This window comes from Peromyscus leucopus, chromosome 5, assembly GCF_004664715.2.
Source record: "Peromyscus leucopus breed LL Stock chromosome 5, UCI_PerLeu_2.1, whole genome shotgun sequence".
NCBI classification, from domain to species: Eukaryota; Metazoa; Chordata; class Mammalia; order Rodentia; family Cricetidae; genus Peromyscus; species Peromyscus leucopus.
This window is the reverse complement of record NC_051067.1, coordinates 72,137,551-72,161,747: the sequence shown is the minus strand read 5'-3', so window position 1 is coordinate 72,161,747 and position 24,197 is coordinate 72,137,551. Positions and strand designations below refer to the sequence as shown.

Below are 24,197 nucleotides of genomic sequence, written 5' to 3'. Positions count from 1 at the left end.
ATGAGTATTTTTAGTGCTTTCATCAAAAGCCAGGCAGCTGTAATTGCATGAAGTTATATCTCAGTTTTCTATCCAGTCTACTGATACACAAATCTGTTTTCGTCCAGTACCATGCTGTTTGGATTAAATTAAAACCAGACAGAGTAATACCTCCAATTGTACTCTTTCTGTTCAGGATTGCTTTGGTTACCCAGGGGTTTTTCTGCTTCCATATGAATATTAAGATAGTTTTTGGTATGACTGTGAAGAACAATGCTGGAACTTTGGTTGGGATTTCAGTGACTGAGTATGCTTTCATTTGGACAGCCATTTTTATTTATTTATTTTTTATTTTACAATACCATTCAGTTCCACATAATAGCCACAGATTCCCATGCTCTCCCCCCCACCCCCCTCTCCCTCCCCCAGCCCACCCCCCATTCTCACCTCCTCCAGATCAAGGTCTCCCCCGAGGACCGGGATCGACCTGATAGACTCAGTCCAGGCAGGTCCAGTCCCCCCCCTCCCAGACCGAGCCAAGCGTCCCTGCATAAGTCCCAGGATTCAAACAGCCAACTCATGCAACGCGCCCAGGACCCGGCACCACCGCCCAGCTGCCTCCCAAACAGATCAAGCCAAATGACTTGGACAGCCATTATTTTAATGCACTTTTTTATTATTACAAGATTTTCTATTCATTTGACATACCAACCACAGATTCCCCCAGCCTCCCCCCTAGCCCACCCCCCCATTTCCACCTCCTCCAAGGCAAGGCCTCCCATGGGGAGTCAGAAGAGCCTGGTATATTCAGTTGAGGCAGGTCCAAGCCCCTCCTTCCTGCACCAAGGCTGCACAAAGTGTCCCACCATAGGCCTGGGCTCCAGAAAGCCGGCTCATGCACCAGGGATGGGTCCCGATCCCACTGCCTGGGGCCCCTAAACAGTTCAAGCTACACAACTGTCAGACAGCCATTTTTGTCATGTTGATTCTTCTGACCCATGAGCATGAGAGTATTTTCATCTTCTACTGTCTTCCTCAATTTCCCTCTTCAGGGCTTGGAAGTTTTCAATATAGAAGTGACTTCCTAAGTTAGGGTTATTACAAGATGGGTCCTTTTTTCTTTTTCTTTCTTTTGTTCTTTCTTTCATTCTTTCTTCTCTCTCTCTCTCTCTCTTCCTTCCTTCCTTTCTTTTTTCTTTTTTCTTTTTTTTGAGGCCATTGTTACTGGAATTACTTCTCTGATTTCTTCTCAGTATTTTTCTCATTAGAATATAGGAAGGCTACTCATTTTTGTATGATGATTCTAGGAATTTTCTGGTGAAATCTTTAGTGTCCCTTAGGTATATAACCATATCATCTGCACATAAGGATATTTCAACTTCTTTATCTTTTCTGTTTGTACCCTTTTTACAAATATATTATTATTATTATTATGTGTGTATGCATCTGTGTGAATGTACGTGCACATGTATGTGAGGGTGGGTACCTACAGAAGCCAGAAGATGGCGTCATAGTCTTCAGAGTTGGAGTTGCAGCAAACCGACTGATGTGGGTGCTGCAATCTGAACTCTGATGCTCATAGCTCAACAAGTGCTCTTAACCACTAAGTCGTATCTCCAGCCCTTATGTCTCTTTTAATTGCTTCTCTTTTCTTATTGCTATAGATAGACTTCTAGTACTAATTAAATAAGAATGAGAAAAGCAGGTACCCTGGTCTTGTTCCTGATTTCACTGAAAATGCTTTGAGTTTTTCACTATTTAAAATATTCTGATTATATTAAGTAGATCTGTTTAAGTTGTTTGTCTCATCTTGGTTTAATTTTGGTTACCTTCACCTAGAAATCCATCCATTGCTGTTAGATTTTCAAATTTATTGAAATACACGTTTTTAAGATAATAATTAATGATTTTTCTGAATTTCATTGTTATCTGTTGCAATGGCTCCATTTTAACCTCCAATTTTGTTAAAATGGGTTTTCTCTCTCTTTCTTTTGGCTAGTTGGTGTGTATGTATTGGGATAAACATGCAAGCACCTTGATACCCATGTGGAGGTCAGAGGTCCTCTCCTTCCACTGTGTGGGTTCAGGGAATCAAACTCAGGTCATCAGGTTTGGTAGAGAGTCCCTTTACCCAGTGAGCCATCTTGCCTGCCCTCTTTGATTAGTTTGGCTAAGGGTTTGTTGATCCCAGTTTTCTTTTCAAAGAACCAACTCTTTGTTTCATGGGTTCTTTGCATTGGCTTTGCTGTTGTTTGCTACATCATTAATGTCTGCCTTGATCTTTATGATTTATCTCTATCTGCTGACTTTTTCTAGGACCTCTGGGAGTTTTAGGCCAGCCTGATCTACACAATAAGACTCCACCTAAAATAAAATAAAATATAAAAGATTGGTATTATTTCTGTGATATAAAAGAAGACTCATATTTCAGTAACCACATCATAGTAAATGCTTTGCTAAGCATTTTGAATGCATTTATGTAATATCCTAGTCTCTCCAAATCCCCAAATGGAAATCCTGTTGGTCTTGAAATACAAATTTCAGAAACTAAGCTTGCCAAGTTTAATACCTTATATCAGTTCAAACCATAGTGGGGCACAGTATTTAAATTCAGTCCTTTCTGACTCTAACACCTATTTGTTGTTTGTACACCATGCTAGAATCAGAATGAATATGAGAACCAAGAGTATTTTTTAAAATAATGTTCATTTTTACCCTAAGCAGATATAATCAAAGTTATTTAAATAACAAAGTTATAATAGCCTATAGGTCAACAAAGCTATCCTTTTTATGGGCCTATACCATTGAAAAGCAGAAATACTAGGGGATGGAAAGATGGGTCAGTGGTTGATAGTACTTGAGTGTTCTTTTAGAGGACTAGGATTTGAGTCCCAGCACCCACATGGCAGTTCACAACCATCTGTAGCTCCAGTCAATGGGATCTAACTATCTCTTCTAGTTTCTCTGGGCTCCAGGCACACAAGTTGTATACAGATATAGATGCAGGAAACACACACACACACACACACACACACACACACACACACAAAGTTAAAATTAAAGAACAAAAGAAGTATACAGACTATATGAACATGTTCTAGGAATAGTCTCTAAGACTTTAGTTGATGTATACAATGAAACATTGTTAAGTTATCTGTATTTTATCCACAGCATCTTTGTATTGCTCTTGGGTAATCACAAATAAAAATTAAACATGCTACAATAGCTTTGGTAGAGAAGAAATGATGATCGATTGAAATTCTCAAGATGGTGACTGCCTTGAGTCAAGGCATCACTGCCATGCCCTCTCCCCGAGGAGTATGGACTGTATTCAGGCGTGCAGTGGTGCTTACTGCATTTATTTTTGGTTTGCAGGCTGAAGATGTCCTGAGAAAAAGCTTTCAACAGCAGCTGAGTGATGCCATAGCTGTTGTCAAAGGAATGTACAAGGTGGGTTCTGAGTGCCATCAAGGACAAGCTTTGATGCTTGCGTGGACAGGGAGTGGAGCTCACTTTGAGTTCCCAGTCTACACTTTTAGTTTTGAAGGTATGTTTCCTCAAATTTGAAGTCATCTCAGAGAATTGGGGCTTCGACTATTCACACCCACATTAAGTGTACCAAAATAACACTATATGATGACAGACATACTTTCTAGAGACTGGAAAATGACACTCATTTCCTCAGCAAGTAACCAAATCATCCAAATTTCTGTGGTGAAGATGCAGCTGGATAGAAGAAAATCAGACAGTCATAAGACTAGAGTTCAAAAGGCACGTCATAAATACACAGTAATCTCCCTAATGCGAGGGTGTTGCTGTGTGCTCAATATGGTACTTCACTCTCTCACACAGTGGGAAAATGCATACTTTCGAAGATGATTTTTAGATTTAGTAAGTACCTTATGCCTCCCTTTGTATTTACAGCTACAGTCTCATCTTTCATTTCCATATATTTCAATAAATAATTATTTATATTTATGTCTGATTGACAAAGTGATTACTGCATGGCATTTGGCATGTCTGTATTTAACTATGTAACTGCATGTTCTGTGCTAGAAGATAAGGATAGTGCCTTTCTCATTGGTGTGGCCCTTCTCTTAGCTCTATGCATGACTCATCGTTGACCATCAGCTGGTAACTGTGAGTGGATACTTCCCAGAGCCTGTTGTGGATGTTGGTGGTGCTTGCTTCTCACCCATTCTCATCAGCGTTTCCAAGTTTATAGACTTTCCTTTTTTTCAGGCCTGTGCACTGGAAGTCAGGCCTGGCCAATGGAACAGTAGGTGATGTACTGTAAGGCCTAGGGGAAAAGATTGGTGCTGATTGAAGAAGCATGCCTTAGTTTGCTTTCTCTTGTGGTGATAAATACCAGAATCAAAGCAACCTGGGAGGAAAGGATTTATTCAGTCTTATAGCTTACAGTCCATCATCAAGGAGGTCAGGACAGGAACTCAAGGCAGGAGGCTGGAGGCAGGAGCTGAAGCAGAGATCATAGAAGAATGCTGATTACTATTTTGCTCTTCATGGTGTGCTCAGCTTGCTTTTTTTATACAATCCAGTAACACTCAGTGGTCTTTGTTGGGAGCAATTATCATGAGCTATTATGGGCTATGAGGCAATTACAGCTCATAGAAATTGATAATTCAGATGTCAACCCACCAGAGGAATGGGATAACTGGTCAGCAAGGCTTATGGATCACTGACTCTGAAAACTGTTGCTTTCATCTGTAATTTCACTTGTGCAATAACAGCTATGATATCTCCCCATTTACCATGCATTTTTATGTAATGTGTGCATGTAATCTCAAGATTACATCTCAATCTTATGGACACATATTTGTGGATGGTCAGGAAGACAACTTCTCATTTAACTGTATAATCTTGATGAAAAGAAACATACTAAAATATGCTTCATAGCTAGAGCTATTGTTCCATGTGGACTGTAGACACTTAGAGGTCTTGTTCTCCATCCTTGACTTAGTGACAGGGCAAGACGGCCAAAGAAAGTGTCCTTGGGAGAGATTACAGGCAGAACTTTCACAGATTTTATTCATGTGCAAAACTGCAGATGTTTGGCCTTATTGGATCAAAGCCTTTCAAAAGATTTATGGCAAACTAGAGTGATATTGCAGGTGTCTGGTCTTGTTATATCATAGTCCTTCAAGAGATCCATAGCACCTACACTGCCCTAAGCTTTCTCCACCGGCCCTGCCTCATCAATACCTCCCTGCTCTGATTAAAAAAGCAGTTAACACTTTGTATTTATTTCTACACCAATTTTAATGCAAGATTTAGGCTCAATAGACTATGTTTAGGTCCCAAGATTCAGGTGATTAACAGAAAAAAAGCTATTAACTGACTAACCATGTCTGGATATTATTAATCACACTTAAGAAATGTTATATAGTACACGTATTCTTTGCCTCTTTCTCAGGCCTCTCATTGGTTTGGCTTTTCCCTTGTAACCCTTGTAGCTATCCCTTTAAGAAATAAGCCAGTGGGCTGGAAAGATGGCTCAGCCGTTAAAGGCTAGGCTCACAACCAAAAATATAAGAAATAAGCCAGAACTTTTTACAACTGCAGCCGTAACCAGACATCAATTAAGGTGACCAAGCTTTTGCCAAGCATGACTCTGCAAAGAATGCTTATCCCTGAGAGTTTGCCTTGTAGTTTTTTTTATTACTAACAAGTTGCTAATGAATGGATATATATATATATGCATATATATATATGTATGTATGTATGTATTATGTATATATATGCTTGGGAATTTGTAACAGGTGAAAGAAACCAGAAGAAAATAAGATGAATAAAGAGCATATAGAATGAAGAGCATTTGCCTGTGGGTGTGAAGTTATTATAAAAATCTTTCATTTCCCCCACTCCTGAGAAACATTTCTCTTATGGAACTCTGTGTAGGGGCTGGGAGCAGGACTCTCAGACCCTACAGGTCTTGTCTCTCTCGTATCAATCATGAATCAGGAAAATGCCCCACAGACATGCCTGTAGGTCAGTCTGATGGAGGCATTTTCTTTTCAGTTGAGATAGCCTCTTCCCAGATGACTCTAGCTTGTGTTAAGTTAGAAAAAATCTGCACAGAATCCTGTCACCCTTGTTCTTTTTCACATTCATCTGTTTGTTTGTTTATGTGTGGCAGTCATAGGACAACTTTTTGGAGGTGGTTCTGTCCTTCCACCTTCATGTGAGTTCTAAAAATCAAACTCAGGGCATCCAACTTCGGGGCGGGGGGGCAAGAACCTTTACCTACAGAGCCATGTTGCCAGCCTCTCCATCTTAATTTTGAGGCAGAGCCTCTCCTAAACCTGGACCTCACTAGACTGGATTGGCAGCAAGCTCCTAGGATCTGCTGGTCTCCACTCTCCCAAGGGCTGGGGGTATTACAGACATGCAGCCATACTCAGCTTTCCTGAGCATGCTGAGGGTCCAAACACAGGTCTTCATGCTTCTGTAGTCCTTAACCCATCTTCCCTGGCCCGTGTCCTCCTTTTTCTTTGTTTAATATTACTATGTCACTTTCTGATATGTAGAATGGTTACAGCAACCAGAGGACTGGGATTTATTATAAGTGCTGAAGGGGCAAGGCAGAAAGACAGAAGTTCCCCAGTGATGCTGCTGCGCAATTGAGGTAACTTGCCCTTTTGCTTGAGATAATCACCCTCGGTCTTTAAGCCACTGCTAGTTGACTGTTCAGTTAATTGCAGGTAAAAACATCGCGAGACCACCTGCTCTGTAAACAGTCTTCGTGCCTCTGTGCCAAATGGTGTTTCTAGATGAGGTCATGCTGCTATGTCCCACTCACCTGCTCTTCTGCAACATGACCAGAGGCAGGGCCTGCCTGGTTCCCCTCCCTGTAGTCAGAGGTGGCCTTAGTGCCTTGATATATGAGCGGAAGAGAAAGTGCTGGACTTCTGAGGCAAGGCCAGAAGAAATCTTGAAAGTTACCTTCAGACTCTCAGAAGGTGGGCTCTCTGCACTGTTCCTCCTGAGCCCAGCTGCCATGCTGAAAGAAGTCCAACCCGTATAGAGAGTCTGGCTCTGGGTACTGGGTCATCGGAGGCAGCTTTTTAGTCATCTAAACTCCGGCATCACACGTGTGGGTAGAGAAACTTCCGGATGATATCAGCTGCCAGCAGTTAGAATTCTTCCCTGTTAAGTTATCGATCTGTGTAGTCATTGCTGCCCCAATTCCCTACCCCAGAACGTCAATCAGCACAATAAACAGCTGTGTTTTATATTGCTACCTTTGGGAAGGTGTGTTACGCATTAGTTGGTAAATAGGATAGGATCCTTCTGCTCACAGCAACATGCAATTTCTTGATTATATTTGTCAGAAAGATTGCTTTTCTGGTGGTTTTTTACTTGCATGGATTAGTCAAAAGTCAGCATAGTGTATGTTTGAGAGCAAGCGCTACAAAGGCAAACAGCCTAGGTTCAAATCTTGTCTTTGCCACTTCATGGCTATGTGACTCGAGGTAAAATATGTAATCTCTCTGCTTTGCTTTTCTCTGCTGTGACATGAGGATAATAATAGTCCATACCAGACAGACAGATGTGCTCCAAGAGTAAGACAGATTTACCTTTACAAAACATTTAGAATGGTACCTAGATCACCGCAGGTAAACGCTAAGTGTTAAATAGATAGCTGAACATACTCATGGGCCTCCTCTCTTAGTGTTGCTGTGCTTTTCTGCTTCTCATGATCCTATCATAACGTAGAGGCTCACGGCCTTCTGCCTACTGACTGAGAATAAATAAAATGACCTTAAAGCCTCAGTAACTACTATTCATATTTGTTATGTTGAATCATATGAGATTCCGCTTTGGGAGTTAAAAAGTCAAGTAACTCTTTTACGTGATACCTAGCTTAAATAATTATAGTTATTTTAATAAATCTAAAGCAAAGCAATAAATAACATGAGAAATGTATCTTTAACCAAAAAAAAAAAAAACTTGGCATACAATATCTTCAAAAGAATGCTCTATGGTATGATATGCTGGATACTGACATTATGGAGATGGGGTAGGGGTAAGCAGAGAGAGATCATAAATAAATCACAAAATATAAGCAGGTATATGCAGAGATAAGCATATATGGTAGTATTTATGGGAATGCCATAAAGAACAGTTATTTCTGCTAGTGAACTTTGTGAAGATGTCACTGAAGAGGTAATACTTGTGCTGGTATGAAATGCTCAGAGCGGGTGGACAAAAATCTAGCGGGAGTCTAGGCAGACAGTTATACTAGCATATATTGGAATATTTTTTGTTGGCAAGTGATAGAAGTCTAATTTACTTAGTACTAATCTCTTCCTCAAGCCAATCCAGAACCATACCCAACCCAGGACATAATGTAAAGGAGAGGCCAACCCAGAAGAAGGGGTCTGGTTAAGTCAAAGTGGTTGAGCAAAATGGCCCCCCACACAATGGCATGTGAAAGAGAAGATGGGACCTGATCAGAGACCTGTACATTGTCACTGTCGTTCAATGTGGCATTGGCCCAGATGGTAGCTGCTGGTCACCTATAGCTTCTGAGATGGAAATGAATAATTCAGTCTGTTACTTATATCTCTGTAACTCCTGATATGTCTCTCAAAGTGGTGCTATTAAGAATAGAAGGGATTTACCTCACAACCTTACATCCTAAGTTAGTGTTCTTGTTGGCTAGATGCTTAGCTCAGTCATGTCTAGGCATCTGGAGCTGCACCTGTCCTGGTTGTCTTACCTTCAATGTTGGGATGAAGTATCTTCTAGTCATTTTCACCTCGTGGAATGTAAGTGTTCAAAAGGTATTGTTAGCATTTTCATTTTGTAGCCGAAGAATACGAGACACAAAGTCTGTTAAGGAAAATGCTCACGGTCGTAGGAGTGGATAGGGTTGGAGCTGGGAGTCAATTTTTATTATGTCTTTACAGTCATTCTCTAGACCACAAGATTTCCTAAGCAGGAGAAAGAGGGGGTGCCTTATCTTTTAAGATGGTCACTTCCGTAATTATTTCCCACAAGATACTGGACAAAAGAAGGCAGGTGCAACCTCCAAAGGGGGACGCCCCAAGCTTTTGTTCACAAAAGTCCCTTAGGACCTAGTATATTGCTCAGCACAATATAATTTTTTAGTGAATATTTTTGGAGGAAAATATTGGAAAAATCAGAGAAAGAGGAACAGAAAAGAATAAAGGGAAGATGTACATGATCTGTAGCAGCTTCAGTGGTGATTGGAGGGGTAAGTAGGAGGGAGAAAAGTTCTGCTTTAAATGGAAAGAATTACAGACGTTCCTCAGATACAATGCATACAGCGGGTTATGTTCTCAGTTAAATAGTCAGGGATGGGGATGGAGATGGGGATGGGGAGAGAAGGGGTAAGGAATGGTGGATTGGGTGTTAAATATTAATGAACTGTTCATTGATTGAAAGGTATGATGGTGGCATTGTGGCTGTGTAAAGAAACATCCCTAGCTCTTATACAGGCAATCTGAAGTCTTTCAAGCTCAATAATGCTGGGTAGGATTCCCTCGGGAATACTCAAACACACGAGTAGATAAGTGGACAGCAAACTATTATTCTCACTATTTTGGTTGATGTACAAAACTTTGCACCAGAAAACAAATAGGCATTCTTGGAAGTCAAATTAACACTTTCTAATTTTTATCTACTTATTTTGTATGTTTGTGTGAACATGAGTGTGTGTGCCCATGCAGAGGACAGAGAAGGGTGTTAAGAGTTCAACTTTTATCATTCTCTGCTTAATTCCTTGAGACAGATCTCTTCTCACTGAACCTGGAATTTGCCTTTTTTCCCCCCAGCTTTGTGGGCTGGCCAGCTGTTCTAGAAATGTGCCTGTCTGTGCCTCAGTCCTGGGGCATGCATGCAACTGTGTCTGGCTTTTACGTGGGTGCTGGGGATCTGAACTCAGGTCCTCAGGCTTGTGCAGCTCTTACAGAGTTGTCTTTCCAGTGCTCACATTACCTTTTAATATGTATTAGCACATTTACATACACATATAGTTTGTGCTTCATAATTTACATGTCTTCCATTTTTGAGGTTCTGGCAATTGTCTCTCGCAAGTCCTAGCCCTCACTCATGAGATGACATTTGCTTTTGAGTTTTACAGTTTTTAGCTACGAACTGATGTTCTTCTGAGTTCTTTGAGCACCAAGAGAGAGGGAGGTTTCTTCAAAGAACTTTTGCAATTGCTTCTGTGAGTCTCTGTGGGTCTATGGTGACTGTAATGCAATTCTCAGCTGAAATGTTTTAGACTACCCAGATGTGTGAACATGGGGAGAAAATTTCTCAGGGGGTTTCCCCTGCCCCCATTCTTTGCCCACCCTATTCTTACAGGCAGTTTCCAGGCAGGCTCTGACTTTAGCACAGTGTAATGGGATTGGGTACAGAGTTCAAGGTGGGGCATTTCCTACAGTGAAAGGCTCGCCCGGCATCCTGTGTTGTCCTACCTCTTAGAGGATACTCTGACAAAGACCTACTTGTATTTTCTCTGTGGCCTGTAGAGAGCTGGAAACCGACTCAATAGAATTCATCTCCAGGGCTTGACAAATATTGTAATAGGTAAGAATACATGTCCGGGAACCTGAGTGGAGATCCCAGCAAATCTGTAAAAAGAGTAGCTGTGTGCAGGCTGGACGGTGGTGGCGCAAACCTATAATTCCAGCACTTGGGAGACAGAGGCAGGCAGATCTCAGTGAGTTCGAGGCCAGCCTGGTCTACAAAGCCAGTTCCAGGACAGCCAGGACTGTTACACAGAGAAACCCTGTCTTGAAAAACCAAACAAACAAACATACAAAGTGGCTGTGTCTTCCTGTAACCCCAGCAGTTGGGAGTGGAGGCAGGAGGATTGCTGAGGCTTGTGGGCCACCAGGTTCAGTGAGAGACTGTCTCAACGCAACAAAGCAGAGAGTGATAGAGTAGACCATAGGATGTCCTTCTTTGGCATCTACACACACACACACACACACACACACACACACACACACACAGAATTCTCCAGAATTTTTATTTACAGTAAGAGAGTAAATTAAAAATCTATGGTTTATTAGAACAGGTTTTAATCATCATTCATGTTTTCAATAATTCCTGGAATACTGTTTTTAATATACATCAAATGTTCAATGAGTGTCACAGTTTCTATTTCTGGGAGTAGAAAGCAGAAATGGACAAATTCTGCCTGTTACCAAGTTTTGATAAGCATGTGCTAGTGCAACATGTTTAACCAAGCTCATATTAGTTGTGGTTAGTTGGTTAGTTGCTTTGTTAGATTAAAAAGTTTGTTTCTACTAGGTTAAATTAAAGTCATCATTTGAATCTTCTCTTGGGCTTGTTCGCTTTGATTTGACTTATGACCTTCCAAGCCTTGCTAATCTTGGCCACCCACTTCGCTCAGCTCAGGATTAGTCCAAAGAGAACAGTTGAGCCTTGAAAATACAACCGCCGCAGGTCTGTGTTTCTTGGCTGCAGACAAGCGTAACTGGCTCTCTGCTGCCTCCTAGAGGCCAGTTAAGGATGTAGTTATTTCTCCCAGCTCTGGAGTGTGGCTCTAAACTTAACTTTTAAGTAATTTGTGTGAGATATTATACTGTTTTACTTGCAAAAAAAAAAAAAAGAGAGAGAGAGAGAGAGAGAGAGAAAACATTAAAAAGTAATATCATCCTTATAGTTTTCATTTTCAGAAAGGTACTGTTTATCTATACTTCTGATTAAAAAAAAACCATTCTCAGTATTTCAAATGGGATTTTAATACAAGAACTTAGGTATTCATAAAACCTATAGAACAGAGATAACAGAGTGCCATTAACAGCCTTCAAACTGATAAGCATCATTTTATAATACCATTTACTGGATAGCTTCCTTTCCCCTTGGTTTTTGATCTTTTCTTTATTGATAGCTTTAGACTCACTTCAAGTCTGTCTAGATATTTTATGGCTGTGTGTGTGTGTGTGTGTGTGTGTGTGTGTGTGTGTGTGTGTGTGTACATACAGCTAGTCTGGTGTGGTGGTATAAGCCTTTGATCCCAGATTTGGGAGGCAAGCAATCTCTGTGAGTTTGAAGCCAGCCAGGTCTGCATGGCTAGTTCCAGGTTAGACAGGACTACCTAATGAGACACTATCTCAAACTTACCAACGAAACAATCTATTTACTCTTGAATTGTGGGATTGTGCTGCTCTTTGAATTAATTCTGTGCGTGTGTGCGTGTGTGCGTGCGTGTGCGTGCGTGTGTGTGTGTGTGTGTGTGTGTGTGTGTGCGTGTGTGTGTGTGTGTGTGTGTGTGTGTGTGTGTGTGTGTGTGTGCGTGTGTGCGTGCGTGTTGCTGGGGGTGGAATCCAGGGCCTATGGCTAGACAAGTGTTCTATCAATGTATAGCAAGTTTGTTTTATTTTTCTATCTCTTCTTTGTGATTTTCTTAGCTTTTTTAAAAAAATTATTTCAAATAAACTAAAATAATTTGGAGGGTTATTTAATCTTCAAGAAAACTTCCCCGTTTGCACTTGTTTTGAAGCTTGGTTCAAGGTAAGATGTTTACTCATGAATTGTGGAGGAGGTTTTATCATTTATAGCATTCAATTTCCCCATCCAAGAATGTTATCTTGGATTATTGATTCATTTCTGCCTTCTATATTTCAAAAGGGTTTTATAATTTTATTTATATACATTGTAGATGTTTTATGCAGCCAAGTTATTCCCAAGTGCAATGGTTTATTTCTTTAGAAAGTGTCATCTTCTCAGTCACATTTTTATGGCTTACTCCTGGTGTCTGTTGAAAACATTGGTACACTGAAATCACTTAGCAGTTTGTTGAATGTGCCTGACATAGCATAAGGTGTACCCACCAAGAACGTACGACTTGAGGGTGGTGTGCAGCCAGCACCACAATTGAACTTCAGAAGACTTCACTACACCTGAATCCATTAGTTCCACTTCCCGCTGTCCCCTTGCCTTGTCAAGGGGAAAAGCATGTGTCTTCACAAGGAGGCTCCGTGGGGATGAGCTCCTGGTTTGTTAATGCATTTGCTTTGGGTTTTTTTTTTCTCCTTCTTTTATTCCTTATCCCAAATTGTCTAACTAATCCCATTGTCCAAGCAGTGTTTCATACATGTAGGATGCTCTAAGCTCCCTGGCATGAGACGGGTCACCACCGCTCCATACTTCCATCATTAATATCTTATCCAAAACTTGGTATCTAACAATACCAACCTATTTGCAGTCATTTGCCTTCCTCTGCACACCTCAAGTTAACAGCCACCTCCCTGGAATTTTCACACATTAGTCCTCTTTTCTATTTCTCATATATTCAAGTCTAGAGTTTTCTTACTGAACTTTTATGTTTGATCTATTATTAAAAGTGGAATATTGGGCTGGGAGTGCAGCTCAGTGGTAGAGTGTTTACTTAGCATGTGTAGAGCCCTAGGTTCAGCCCCAAGGGTTGATTAAAAAAAATTAATGGGTTATCAAAATCCCCTTACAATTACAATATTGCTATTTCTTTCTTAAGTTGTTAATATCTATTTTATATACTTCAGTTTCCAATGCTGAGTGCCTCTATGTTTACAGACTGTTACATCCTTTACGTAAATTGATTCTTTTATTACGATGCAGTGACCTTTGTCTCTTGCGAAAACAATTGAATCCAGATTTGTATTGTCTGATATTAGTGTGGCTGTCCTGTTCTCTTTGGGTTTCTAAGTACAGGAAAAATCTTGTAGTATCTTAAGCTTTCAGTCCGTGTGTGTCCTTCAGGCCAACGTGAGTCTTTTACAGGCAGTGCATTGTTGAATCTTGTATCTCTTGCATTCATTCACTGCTCTACCCTTGGTTAGACACTTTCATTCATTTACACGTTACAGTGACTGCTGCAGGGTAAGGACTTACTGCTGCCATTCTGTTGCTTATCCTGCTTTGTGATTCTTCCACTCCCCCTTTCCTTTCTTACTGCCCTGTGCTCCGTCACCTCCTTTGTAGTCCATGCTTTGTTTTGTTTTCTCTTTATCTTTGTCTGCCTCCTAGAGGACTTTTGAAACTTCCATCTGTGCTTAACAAGAAGCATATATAAGATACCTCATAGTTAAAAGAGCCTGTTTCCAGGCATGGTGGCCATGCCAGCATCCCAGTTCTCAAGAGGCTGAGGTAGGGAGATCTTAAGTTCTAGGCCAACCTATGCTACCTGGAAAACTCTGTTTCAAAAAGCTAAGGGATGGGGGAGGCACGGGGGAAGAGGGAGGGACAATTTTAAACTAATAGTAACTTAATTTCAATGACATACAACCCTGCACACTTCAATATTTTCATTCATCCAATATTTTATACTGTTGATGTCACACTTTCTATCTTTTAAAATTGTTTCATCACCTGCTTATTGTAGCTATAGTTACTTTTAGTATTTGTGTCTGAACACTACAGACATGTACCAGGGACATAGATAAAGCTACATTCTGCTGGACACTGGAGATTCAGAGGTACCCCTGGATCATGGCTTTTGTGGGGCTGAAGCTGGGCTACTGTGCTTCCCTGGAATAGGAAACTGCACCAATGCCTGTAGGCTTACATTAGGAGGCCTGTGTGAGCATGTCTCCGGATGTGTCTCCGGATGGGCAGAGCTGCTTCTGTACTGGGGCTGGGATGAGATGGAAATGGCTTGCAGGGCTACTCATGCAATGAGATGTGAATCAGTAGAGCATCCTCTGAAGGCATGAATACACATACTTCCCTGAAGGTCCCTGGGTAGGCTGCCACTATAAAATGACAGCCAGGGTTGTTCCAGGGAACTTCAGGATTTGCTATGTGGCTAAAAACAATGATTCAAGGGCATGGACTAGTATGATTGCTACTCAGTTCCTGGGAAGTGAAACTGCTCTCAAATCACAGCTGAGATGGGCATTAGGTGGATTTCAAGACCAGTTCAGGGTCTGCAACCCTCACAGGCCAGTGGTCCTGTTACCTACCAGAAACATGAGTGGGCATGCTTCCTCTTGGATTTCTCAGCAGCTGGTGTCAGTGGTGGGTCCAAAACCAAAAGTTTATAACTAAGTCCACAGCACAATGAGTCTATTTATGACTCTGTTGTCAAACTGCTATTGTTGAACCTGCCACTTGGTACAGACCTCCCAAAAAAGTTCTCTTTGGGTACTTTAGCTGGGTAGACACTTAACTTGACAAATGGCTAACAAATTCTTGTGGCTGTGGGAGGGATGCCTGTGGGAAACCTCCTAATCAGTCATCTCCCTCTTCTTCACTCTTATTTGTAGGGAAATAAAATTAAAACAATGCACCATGCTTTGTATTTTATCAGATAATGTGGTACTGCATTGATTTATTGTGTATTTTCATTTAGAGTTATTTACAAAGAAATGTAGGGAAATTACAAAAATAAAATAGGTTTACAAGACAAGAAATCAAATTAAAATAAAGCAATTTCTGATCAGATAATGTTCTCTCTACCTTCCAGAAATTCTTTGAAATAGAAGCAGAAAAAGCTGCACTACAGGATGCAACAAACATCAAAATGAATGTTTTAGCAAGAAAACTGAAGGAGAAAGAAGAAATTCTTAAGGGCTTGAGGGATGAACTAGAACAATATGAAGAGATTGGACTTAGCAAGAGTGTAAGTTTCATTCACTTTTATAATAAATTAATTATAGTTAATATTAAATCATGTAAATAGGATTGTAGAGAGCAATAATCCTGGGTTAAAAATGAATAGAACTGGGCTGAGGAGATGACCAAAGTGTAAGCATGAGGACCTGAGTTCAGGACCCAGGACCCACATAAAAGCTGGGCATGGTGGCATGTACCTATAACCATGGCATTGTGAGCAGGAGCTGAGCCAAGGGGATCCCTAGGACTTACTGGCCAAACTGTCTAGACAAATCAGTGGCCCCCCGGGCTCAGTGAGAGATTCTGTCCCAAAAAAAAGGTAGAGAGTAAATGAGAAAGACCCCTGATGTTACCTCCTGGCTTTGGTTTTCACAACAAGTGTGCACAGGCACACAAACCCACACACCCCCATAAAGATGTAAACACATGTACACACACATACCCACTCAAAAGAAAGAATGAAAGAGTTGATTGTGTGTGTCTTGTTAATATCTCCACAATATGGACTAGTCCATCACTTTGCTATTCTGACACATTCTAGAAAATCCATAGTAATTATAAAGAGGAGCACTTTAACTGTCCTTAAATTTTAATTTATAATGGAAATGAAATAACCCATTTGCCAGTGCCAAGAAAAATTCCATTCTAGAGAATAACACCATGAGTTTTTATTGTAATTTCTAAGACTTCCATTCTCTTTGTAGTCAAGATACCTGAAAAGAGACAAAGCCAATCTCCCCAAGTCAGAGGCTTCCAACAAGCCAACTGGGATTGAACAGAATTGAGGCAGGATAGAAAGATGAGGAATGATGGGGATGTGGGAAGGACAAGGAGCCTTTATCTCTGGCATTGGGTAGAAGCTTCTTTCTAGCTAAGAATCAAGAGTTCTAACACAAGTTAGCAATAGTTATAAAGGTTACCAACAATATCTCTTCGATAAAGACACACTTTGGGGTCCTGGAGGGATAGCTCAGAAGTTGAGTGCTGGTTGCTCTTCCAGAGGACCTGTGTTCTGTGCCTAGTACCCATGTTGGGCCATTCACAACCAGTTTTTACTCCAGCATCAGGGGACCAGATGCCTCTGGAGGCTGCTTCTTCTTCTTCTTCTTCTTCTTCTTCTTCTTCTTCTTCTTCTTCTTCTTCTTCTTCTTCTTCTTCTCCTTCTTCTTCTTCCTCCTCCTCCTCCTCCTCCTCCTCCTCCTCTTCCTCCTCCTCCTCTTCTTCCTCTTCTTCTTCCTCCTCCTTTTCTTTTTTCTCTCTCTCTCTTTCCTCCCTCCCCCCTCTTTCTTTAAAGAAAGGAGATAGTATTTTCAAGTAAGAATGTTAAAATATCAATAAGCCAGGCATCAGGCCTGTGAGTATCTGACCTTTGTGATCTTACTCTTCTCTGGGAATCTCACAAACAAGATATCCTAACTTCTAAAGTTTTAAGTTATCAATTGTAATCCTGTTCAATACATCTCAAGAATCACCCTGTGGTCTCATTCACATTCCTTAGCAACCATTTGAAGATAAAGAACCCATAAAGCCATATTTTCAACAACTACATGTGAATGAACTATGACACTTGGGTGTTTCTTACTCTTTCCCTGAATGCTTCCTTCTGTTAAAAAAAAAAAAAAAAAAAAAAAAAAAAAAAAAAAAAAAAAAAAACGAAAAACCCATGCTTAAATGCAGGTTAACTTTTTTCTCTGAATGAACTCCAGCTCTGCTGCAAATTAGATCGTTCTGGAAATCTTTCCTACGGCCTAGTCCAGGATATGGCTTTACACGGTGGAAGCTCTGAAGGATACGGGAAGTCTCCAGGACGTTACCCACAGTGCTGTGCAACAGTGTCTTTGCCCTATCACAGCTGACAGAACGACTTCTAAATCAAGATGTTTAGAAGGAACATCTCGGATTTTCAGACAAGAAGAGCCAGTCACCGCCTTCCTACTTAGGCCCAGACCAGTGGGGACACAAATGGGAAGAGAGGACAGCAGAGAGAAGAGCTTGAAGTTCTTTCTGTCTGGGAAGAATGTGCGAGAAAGGCAGGTTCCTTCTCATTCCCCCACTGGCTGTCCAAAGCAGGACAGGATTTTATCATGACCCTCTAAGAGCAAGAGATGACTGAATTGGAGTTGCAGGACTGAGGATGAATAGGTGAAGCTCAAGGCGCACGCACGCACGCACGCACGCACGCACGCACGCACAACACACTGACCACCAATCCAGGTTGAGTCTCCCTTGTCCAAAAATACCTACAACTGGAAAGGTTTCAGATTTCAGACTTTTATTTTGAATTTCAGAGTAGTTGCATTTCAGTCGACCTGTGAAAAACATTTTACAAAGTTCTCTAGGATCAAACTTCCCGAAAAACTCCTGCTGTGTAAGTTCTCAACTGGAGCTTTCTATTTGAAGTTTCATCATAGACAGCTGCCCCCTCTAGTGGCTCAAAAATCCCCCTGCGATGTCTCACGGTGCTAACCTACAACTGGATTTGGAGTACAGAACGTAGGGAAGCAGTTAAGGGGAGGACCAGAAAGTGCCTCAGCAGCTAAGAGTGCTTGTCACACAAATCTGATGACTGCAGTTCCAACGTCAGAGCTTAAAGAGCGAACCGACTCCATAAAGTTGTCTGCCCTCCACAGGCATGCTGTGGCGCTCTCACCCCACCCTCACCATATATACCCATACGCACATTACTAATGAGTAAATATTTAGCGGAAATCTCGAGAGGAATATTTTTGAAAACGTGAAATAAACCAGCTTTGCTTAGTCTGTACAAGACTTGATTGATTCTTCTGATAATCAAATTGCATCAGTAACTTATTTATGTTAATCGTCATGCTATCTCTCCTGGCTTGGTTCTGAGAGAAATCTCATGAGATTGGCTAGAAAGGGACAAGTTCACTAAACGAGTAGCCTCAATTACATGTGTGGCAGAAAGGGAGGTTTTCAAGTTGAAGAAACCTGAGCTTCCCAATGACAATCTTGATGTCAGTTTTCCTAAGAACAACTTCATTCCAGTATTCATTCTGTGAGAAATCAGTGTGACTTAGCTACAGACGTGCGTGGGTTCTGGCTTGCCATGCTGTCTGTTGAGCACTCTCTCTGAGAACTGTAGAGAAAGCTACCCCATTCGAGTATGTTTGTGTGCCTGTGTGTACCATTCCTGTGTATGTGCACACTCATGCCTGCCTGTGCACACCATACCTTGACTTTAATTTCTGCTGGCTTTTTATGTTTCCTTCTTTCCCCCCAATGTGGCCAAGCTGCGCTACCATCATTACCCGCCCTCCACTGATGAACAGATCTGCTTGTTGCTAACAACACTGCGACAGGGCTGTCATTCAAGAGCGACTACTCTGCGGGGCTGCGCTGCCCTAGGGTGCCACTTTCCTGGTTGTCACTCATTGGGGAAGCACCTGCTCTTCTATGTGGCTGTCACGAGGCAAGGGCATGCATCAGAATCCTGCTTGTCCCCCTCCTGCCCCCTGCCATCCACAAATTGAGATGTCTGAGTGCCATCCACGGAGTCTGCAGAATTGAGAACTGCTGAGAAGGCACACAGAGAGCTCTGAGGCAGGAACTTCTCAGACCCTAGTTCATATGTGTCACTTGCCGAGAGAGAGAGACTGACTGACATGGGCGGTCTGGGCTGGAGCCTGAGATGCCACCTCTCCAACAAGTTCCCAACTGATGCCTAGGCACCTGGTCAAGAGCACATTGAGAGAAGGAAGGTTCCGCATGGTCCTGCTTTGGGAAGCACTTCTTTCCAGATTCCGCTTAGAGTTCTGAGACCTGCAATCAGATATATTGTGAGCCTTATGCATATTCACAAGAGAAACTGCATTTATCCCACCGATTAAAGGCCTCATTTTCATGAAATGATAGCAAAACAAGAGCGGGGGAAGTACCTTTATGAATTTAAAATCCCAGGATGATTGTGGACGACACGCTCTTGGCTTATACTGTGTGCCTTTAAGTACCAGGCTAACTTTCCTCAAATGATCTCCACTTTCCTTAACCTTGTTTTATGAATGCAGCTTATTTTTAAGGAGATTCATGGTTTAAGCAAGCTGGAGCTAGCAATGTGGGGCAGATGGCCGAAGGAACATCACCACAAAACTTGCCACTTGAGTGGGAGAGAGGACGGCAGCAGCCAGGATGAAGGCTTTGTTCCCTTTGCTAATGAAGTGTCCTCATTGCCCTGGGTGTCTGAATAGTTAATTACTTGCAGTTCCTGCAGCTGACAGATGGTGGGGACCGCGCTAAAGGCTAACCTCTGGATATCGGGGCTGCGGATGAAGGGAGGAAAAGCGCCTCAGAACCTCTTTTCCTGGGTTCCTGCTTGCCCTCACAGAGCCTCAGAAAACATATTAGCTTTCATCTCTGCCTGATTGTTCAAATAGTTCTCAGATGACGAATGATAACAGGTACCCATGTAATCCTCTATGGATTAAAAAGTCCTCTTAGACCATAAATACATTCTGTAATAGTCTCAACTTCAGCAATGGGAGACAAAGAAACGCCGAGTTTCCCTTTATTTTTCTGAGAAAAACATGCTGTTTCTTAACTGCTCATTAGACCAGTTAGTGCTCCTTTAGTTCTGCTTGCTAGAGTCCAAGCGCTATGGTTGCCTGGTTAGGAGGGTGAAGAGTTCAAGACTAAGGGCTTGAGAGATGCCTCGGTGCTTCACCGCACGGGTTACTCTTCCAGAGGACCCAGGTTCAAGTCCCTGCACACACATGGCAGCTCACAACCATATGTAACTCCAGTTCCAGGGCTCTCACATCCTCTTCTGACCTCCAATAGCACCAGGTGTACATGTGGCGCACACATATGTGCAGGCAAAATACTCAAACACGTAAGTAAGTAAGTGAGTAAATCTCACAGGGATAGCCAGGCTGGGCTATATAAGGCTAGCCTGTCTCAATGACAATAAATAAAATTAGAAATTAATTATGCTGGGATAATTTAAATAGAATGAAGAGTCAACAGCTCAAAGATTTATACCCAAGCTTAGTATAAAACTCAACAACATATTCAAATGATATTAAATCCAATATATATGATTATAATCCCATCAGTAAGCCACTAATTTTAAAGGGTTTTATTAATATACTACAAAAAATTTCAATACTTGTTTTTCTTTTAAAACATTATAATCACAGAGAGAAGCATTTTAATAATTTACTCTCTGGTCTCTCAAAAGCTAAGTCAGGGTACAGTTCAGAAGGAAATTGGTGTATTGGAAAGATCACTTTATTTTTGAGTGTCTGTTTATTCTTATTTATTTGCAATCATGGAATTACTGTAAAAGGAACAACTCATAATTCAGCTAAGATTACTTTGAAGTTCAAAAGTTATTTTCAAGTCCATGGGAATTTCAAAGCAAGACATGTAGAATTGTTTTCCTATTTTAGCATAATAATACAACCCTTATTTTGAAATTGCATGATCCGTGATGGAGTATAAAATTCTGCACCAGCCTCCCTGGTCCATGACATCTTAATTTTTTTAAGTGTGTCCATAAAATGTAGACAACCATAGGCGAGTATATTCAGATGTTTTCAATAGCTTTGAAACAGACAAGAGGAAGAAGAAGAAAAAAAAAGAGTAGCCTTCCCAAATAAACTTCTGTGGCATAGGAAAAAGCCTCCGTCATAATGGACATGGCAAGATTTAAACAAAAGACACACATAATAAAAATGTAAATGAGTTTGCTTTACTAAAACTATAACTTTAAAGTCTTTTGTTGTAAGTTATCCTGAAACCTTCTTACAAGGTAATCACTTTGCATAGAGATTTAAACCCTAGCCTTCAATAGCGTTGGCTGCCTGCACAGCCCCCCGTGACAGGCATGCAAAGCCACGTTAATGTTCAGAATATGAATTGCCTCTGGGTGGCTCCTCCACCCAGCAGAAGACCAACTGTGTGGCTATCTGTGCGCCTGATGGGCTCCATGCGGCTCCCAGCCTGCACACATCACCCCTTTGACATGTGATGGGCTCCTCGCGACACTGGCAATGCTGACACTGAGAAATGCCACAAAGGCAACAAGCCCCCCTCCTTAGCCTTGCACTTTGCCACCCCCTGGCGCTGCCCGTCCACGGTCTCCCCAGCCTGCCTAGTTACAGGGGACAGCGCTTCAGATACTCACAAGTGTGGGTGGAGGGGCCCCAGCTGCCTCCCTGGACACAGCCTCCATAATGAATTGACCTGAATGAGGAGGGCACACAAACAGTATGATATGCATTATTCCTGTCAATAAAATGTCCCCATGTGCGGGGGTCTTTGTACAGAATGTACTGCGGCCTTTCTTCTAGCCAGTCCTATTTAGTCCCCTTGCTTTTTGCTATTCATAAGTGTGTAATAGAATTCAGAAAATTATATGATAGCGACTCTGTATCTGCATTGTCCTGGAGTTGCATGTGGAATTCCCTGTCTTCGCAGGAAACTTTTGCCGGGGAGACGGGCTCTCCAAAGACATTCTCAGAAAAGGAAATGATGGAATACAAGATGGAGAATGAGAGGCTGCAGCAAGTGATCGCAGTCTTGGAAGAGGAAGCACAAATGAACCTGAAAGAAAACGCAATGTTAGGTAACGCTGCTAACCCTTTCCTTGTGAACATAAAAGAAAACGCGATCTTAGCTCATGCTCCTAACCCCTTCCTTGTGAAGCGTGGGACATGTCCTAAAATCCAGTACTCTTTGGCTTTTCCTCCTGTATGTGTTTAGTTATTTACACCTAAAAGAAATCAGTTTGATAGGTGTCTTTGTGTTTCTTTTAAGATAGCTTTTCTTGCTTGAAACATAGGATTTATCTGTATTTGTGCTACCGAGCTAGGCCAGGTGAACTCAGAGTGTTTGTTTCTAAACAAAACAAAACAAACAAAAATACACTTTAGTCTTAGCAAAAAAAAAAAAGAGGGGGGCTAATCAGTTGATTCTACTTCACTTAGAAGTGCTGTCGACAGACACATGCTGATTTTCTTAAACTATAACAGACATACGAGAACATGACGGGATATGCTTGTGGAAAAGCAGGCTTAGCCTTTCAGAGCAAAATAACTGAGACTCACTAGCACTCAATTTTGATCCAAATTTTAAATGCAAATTTTCCTTTTGACACTTCAGATCCCCTTTTGTTCAGACCATACACGCCGATAAAAACTGCATGTTTATCACCAGAAGCACACTGCTTTCGAGTGCCTTTAAATGTTAACTGTTGCTGCTGTATTGGTGTGTTTAATATGACGCTCCGGTAATCTACAGTATGAAAGCAGAGCAAAGATTAAGAACGTGGGTGTGAGCATCGGTGAAATGAGTTGTAGCGCAGGGTCCTTTGAGTGCAGGATGACGTCATGCCACTGTGACTCCATTTCTCTTCTGATGCGGCATGACAATGCTTTCCCAGGTTGGGGTCTTTCTTGGCAAATCATAAAGTGCCACTGCTAAAGCACTTAGTATTGGCTGTAACTAACAGCAAAAAAAAAATTGTCTACTGCTACTATTGATGAAAAGCATCTAGCCCTCAGCCACACTGGGATCTTGAACTTACTTCTTACTCCCTATCCAACCGGCCAACCTAACAGCAGGAAAAAGGCTGTGAATGTCAAGGGCATTTGTGAAGGTCACAATTCTGCTAGGACTTTGTGAACACCATGCCTGCCGCTGCCTCTACAGCCTGCCCCAAAGCAGGCAGTTTGAATACAGGGGCATATGTGCGTAATTTCATGGTCAGCCTCTCTCTCCTTTTGTTTACAGAGGATGAAATTATGAATCTGAAAGAGATGGCAGACCAGGATCAGCGAAATATTCAAAAGGTACAAACATCTTTTACATTGATAAATGACTCTTTTTAAATTGAAATATCAGCACCATTGGGGAAATGACATCGTGTCCAGGGTGTCTTCAAATGTAAAGAAAGTTGGCTTATACATTTCCCCATTATGTCATTTTAGCAACATATTTCCTTCTTATCTGGAATAAAGTAGCTAGTAATAAATAAGAATTCTAACTGAAAAACCCACTGGAATATTGATAATCACTTATTTAACAGAGATCTATCAGCATATATATCTTGTTGGTTGTAAGGAACTGACAAGTTATATATCGTTGAGAGTTTCCAACCTTTGCTTGCAAGCATCTGTTACTAAGAATGAGACCACACTGCCACATGCTGTTTGCAGGCTGGACATTGGTTGACACTTCTTTTCTGATTGAGAATGAATTGGCTTATTATGCTAGGTCAGTCTTGATTTAAAGCAAGAAAAATTTCAGTATCATGAAAATCAAGAATCCCAGGTGCATCCTCGCCCCTAGCCCCTGCTGGTGAGCCACCCTGCTTTGAGTCTTCTGAGCAATGCTCCTCCCATGTGCAGTCAATCAGTCTCCCTGGACTGTGATCCTCGGTGCAGACAGCACACGATCTCATCTGTGCTGACAGCCATGCCTGGAACCCTAAAATACACCCCTCCCTGTAGGGATACATAGAATAAAGATACATTTAGAGTTCATAAAATTTGCAGGTGAAAAGGCATACCCACATCCCTAAACTAGTCCAAGAAATGTGTGTATTTTTCAGTAACTCAACCAACTATGAATTTTTAAGT

At 41.5% G+C, this 24,197-nt stretch overlaps 1 protein-coding gene across 1 annotated transcript in view; it reads left to right on the top strand.

Moving 5' to 3' along the window:
- The window catches only part of C5H10orf67 (chromosome 5 C10orf67 homolog), a 115,464-nt gene that overhangs the window by 14,378 nt on the left and 76,889 nt on the right, over positions 1-24,197 (top strand). The window contains exons 4-7 of the mRNA XM_037206000.1: positions 3,355-3,429; positions 15,449-15,604; positions 22,036-22,183; positions 23,350-23,408. Coding sequence (XP_037061895.1) covers positions 3,355-3,429; positions 15,449-15,604; positions 22,036-22,183; positions 23,350-23,408 — 438 coding nt within the window. The remainder of the gene's footprint in view (positions 1-3,354; positions 3,430-15,448; positions 15,605-22,035; positions 22,184-23,349; positions 23,409-24,197) is intronic.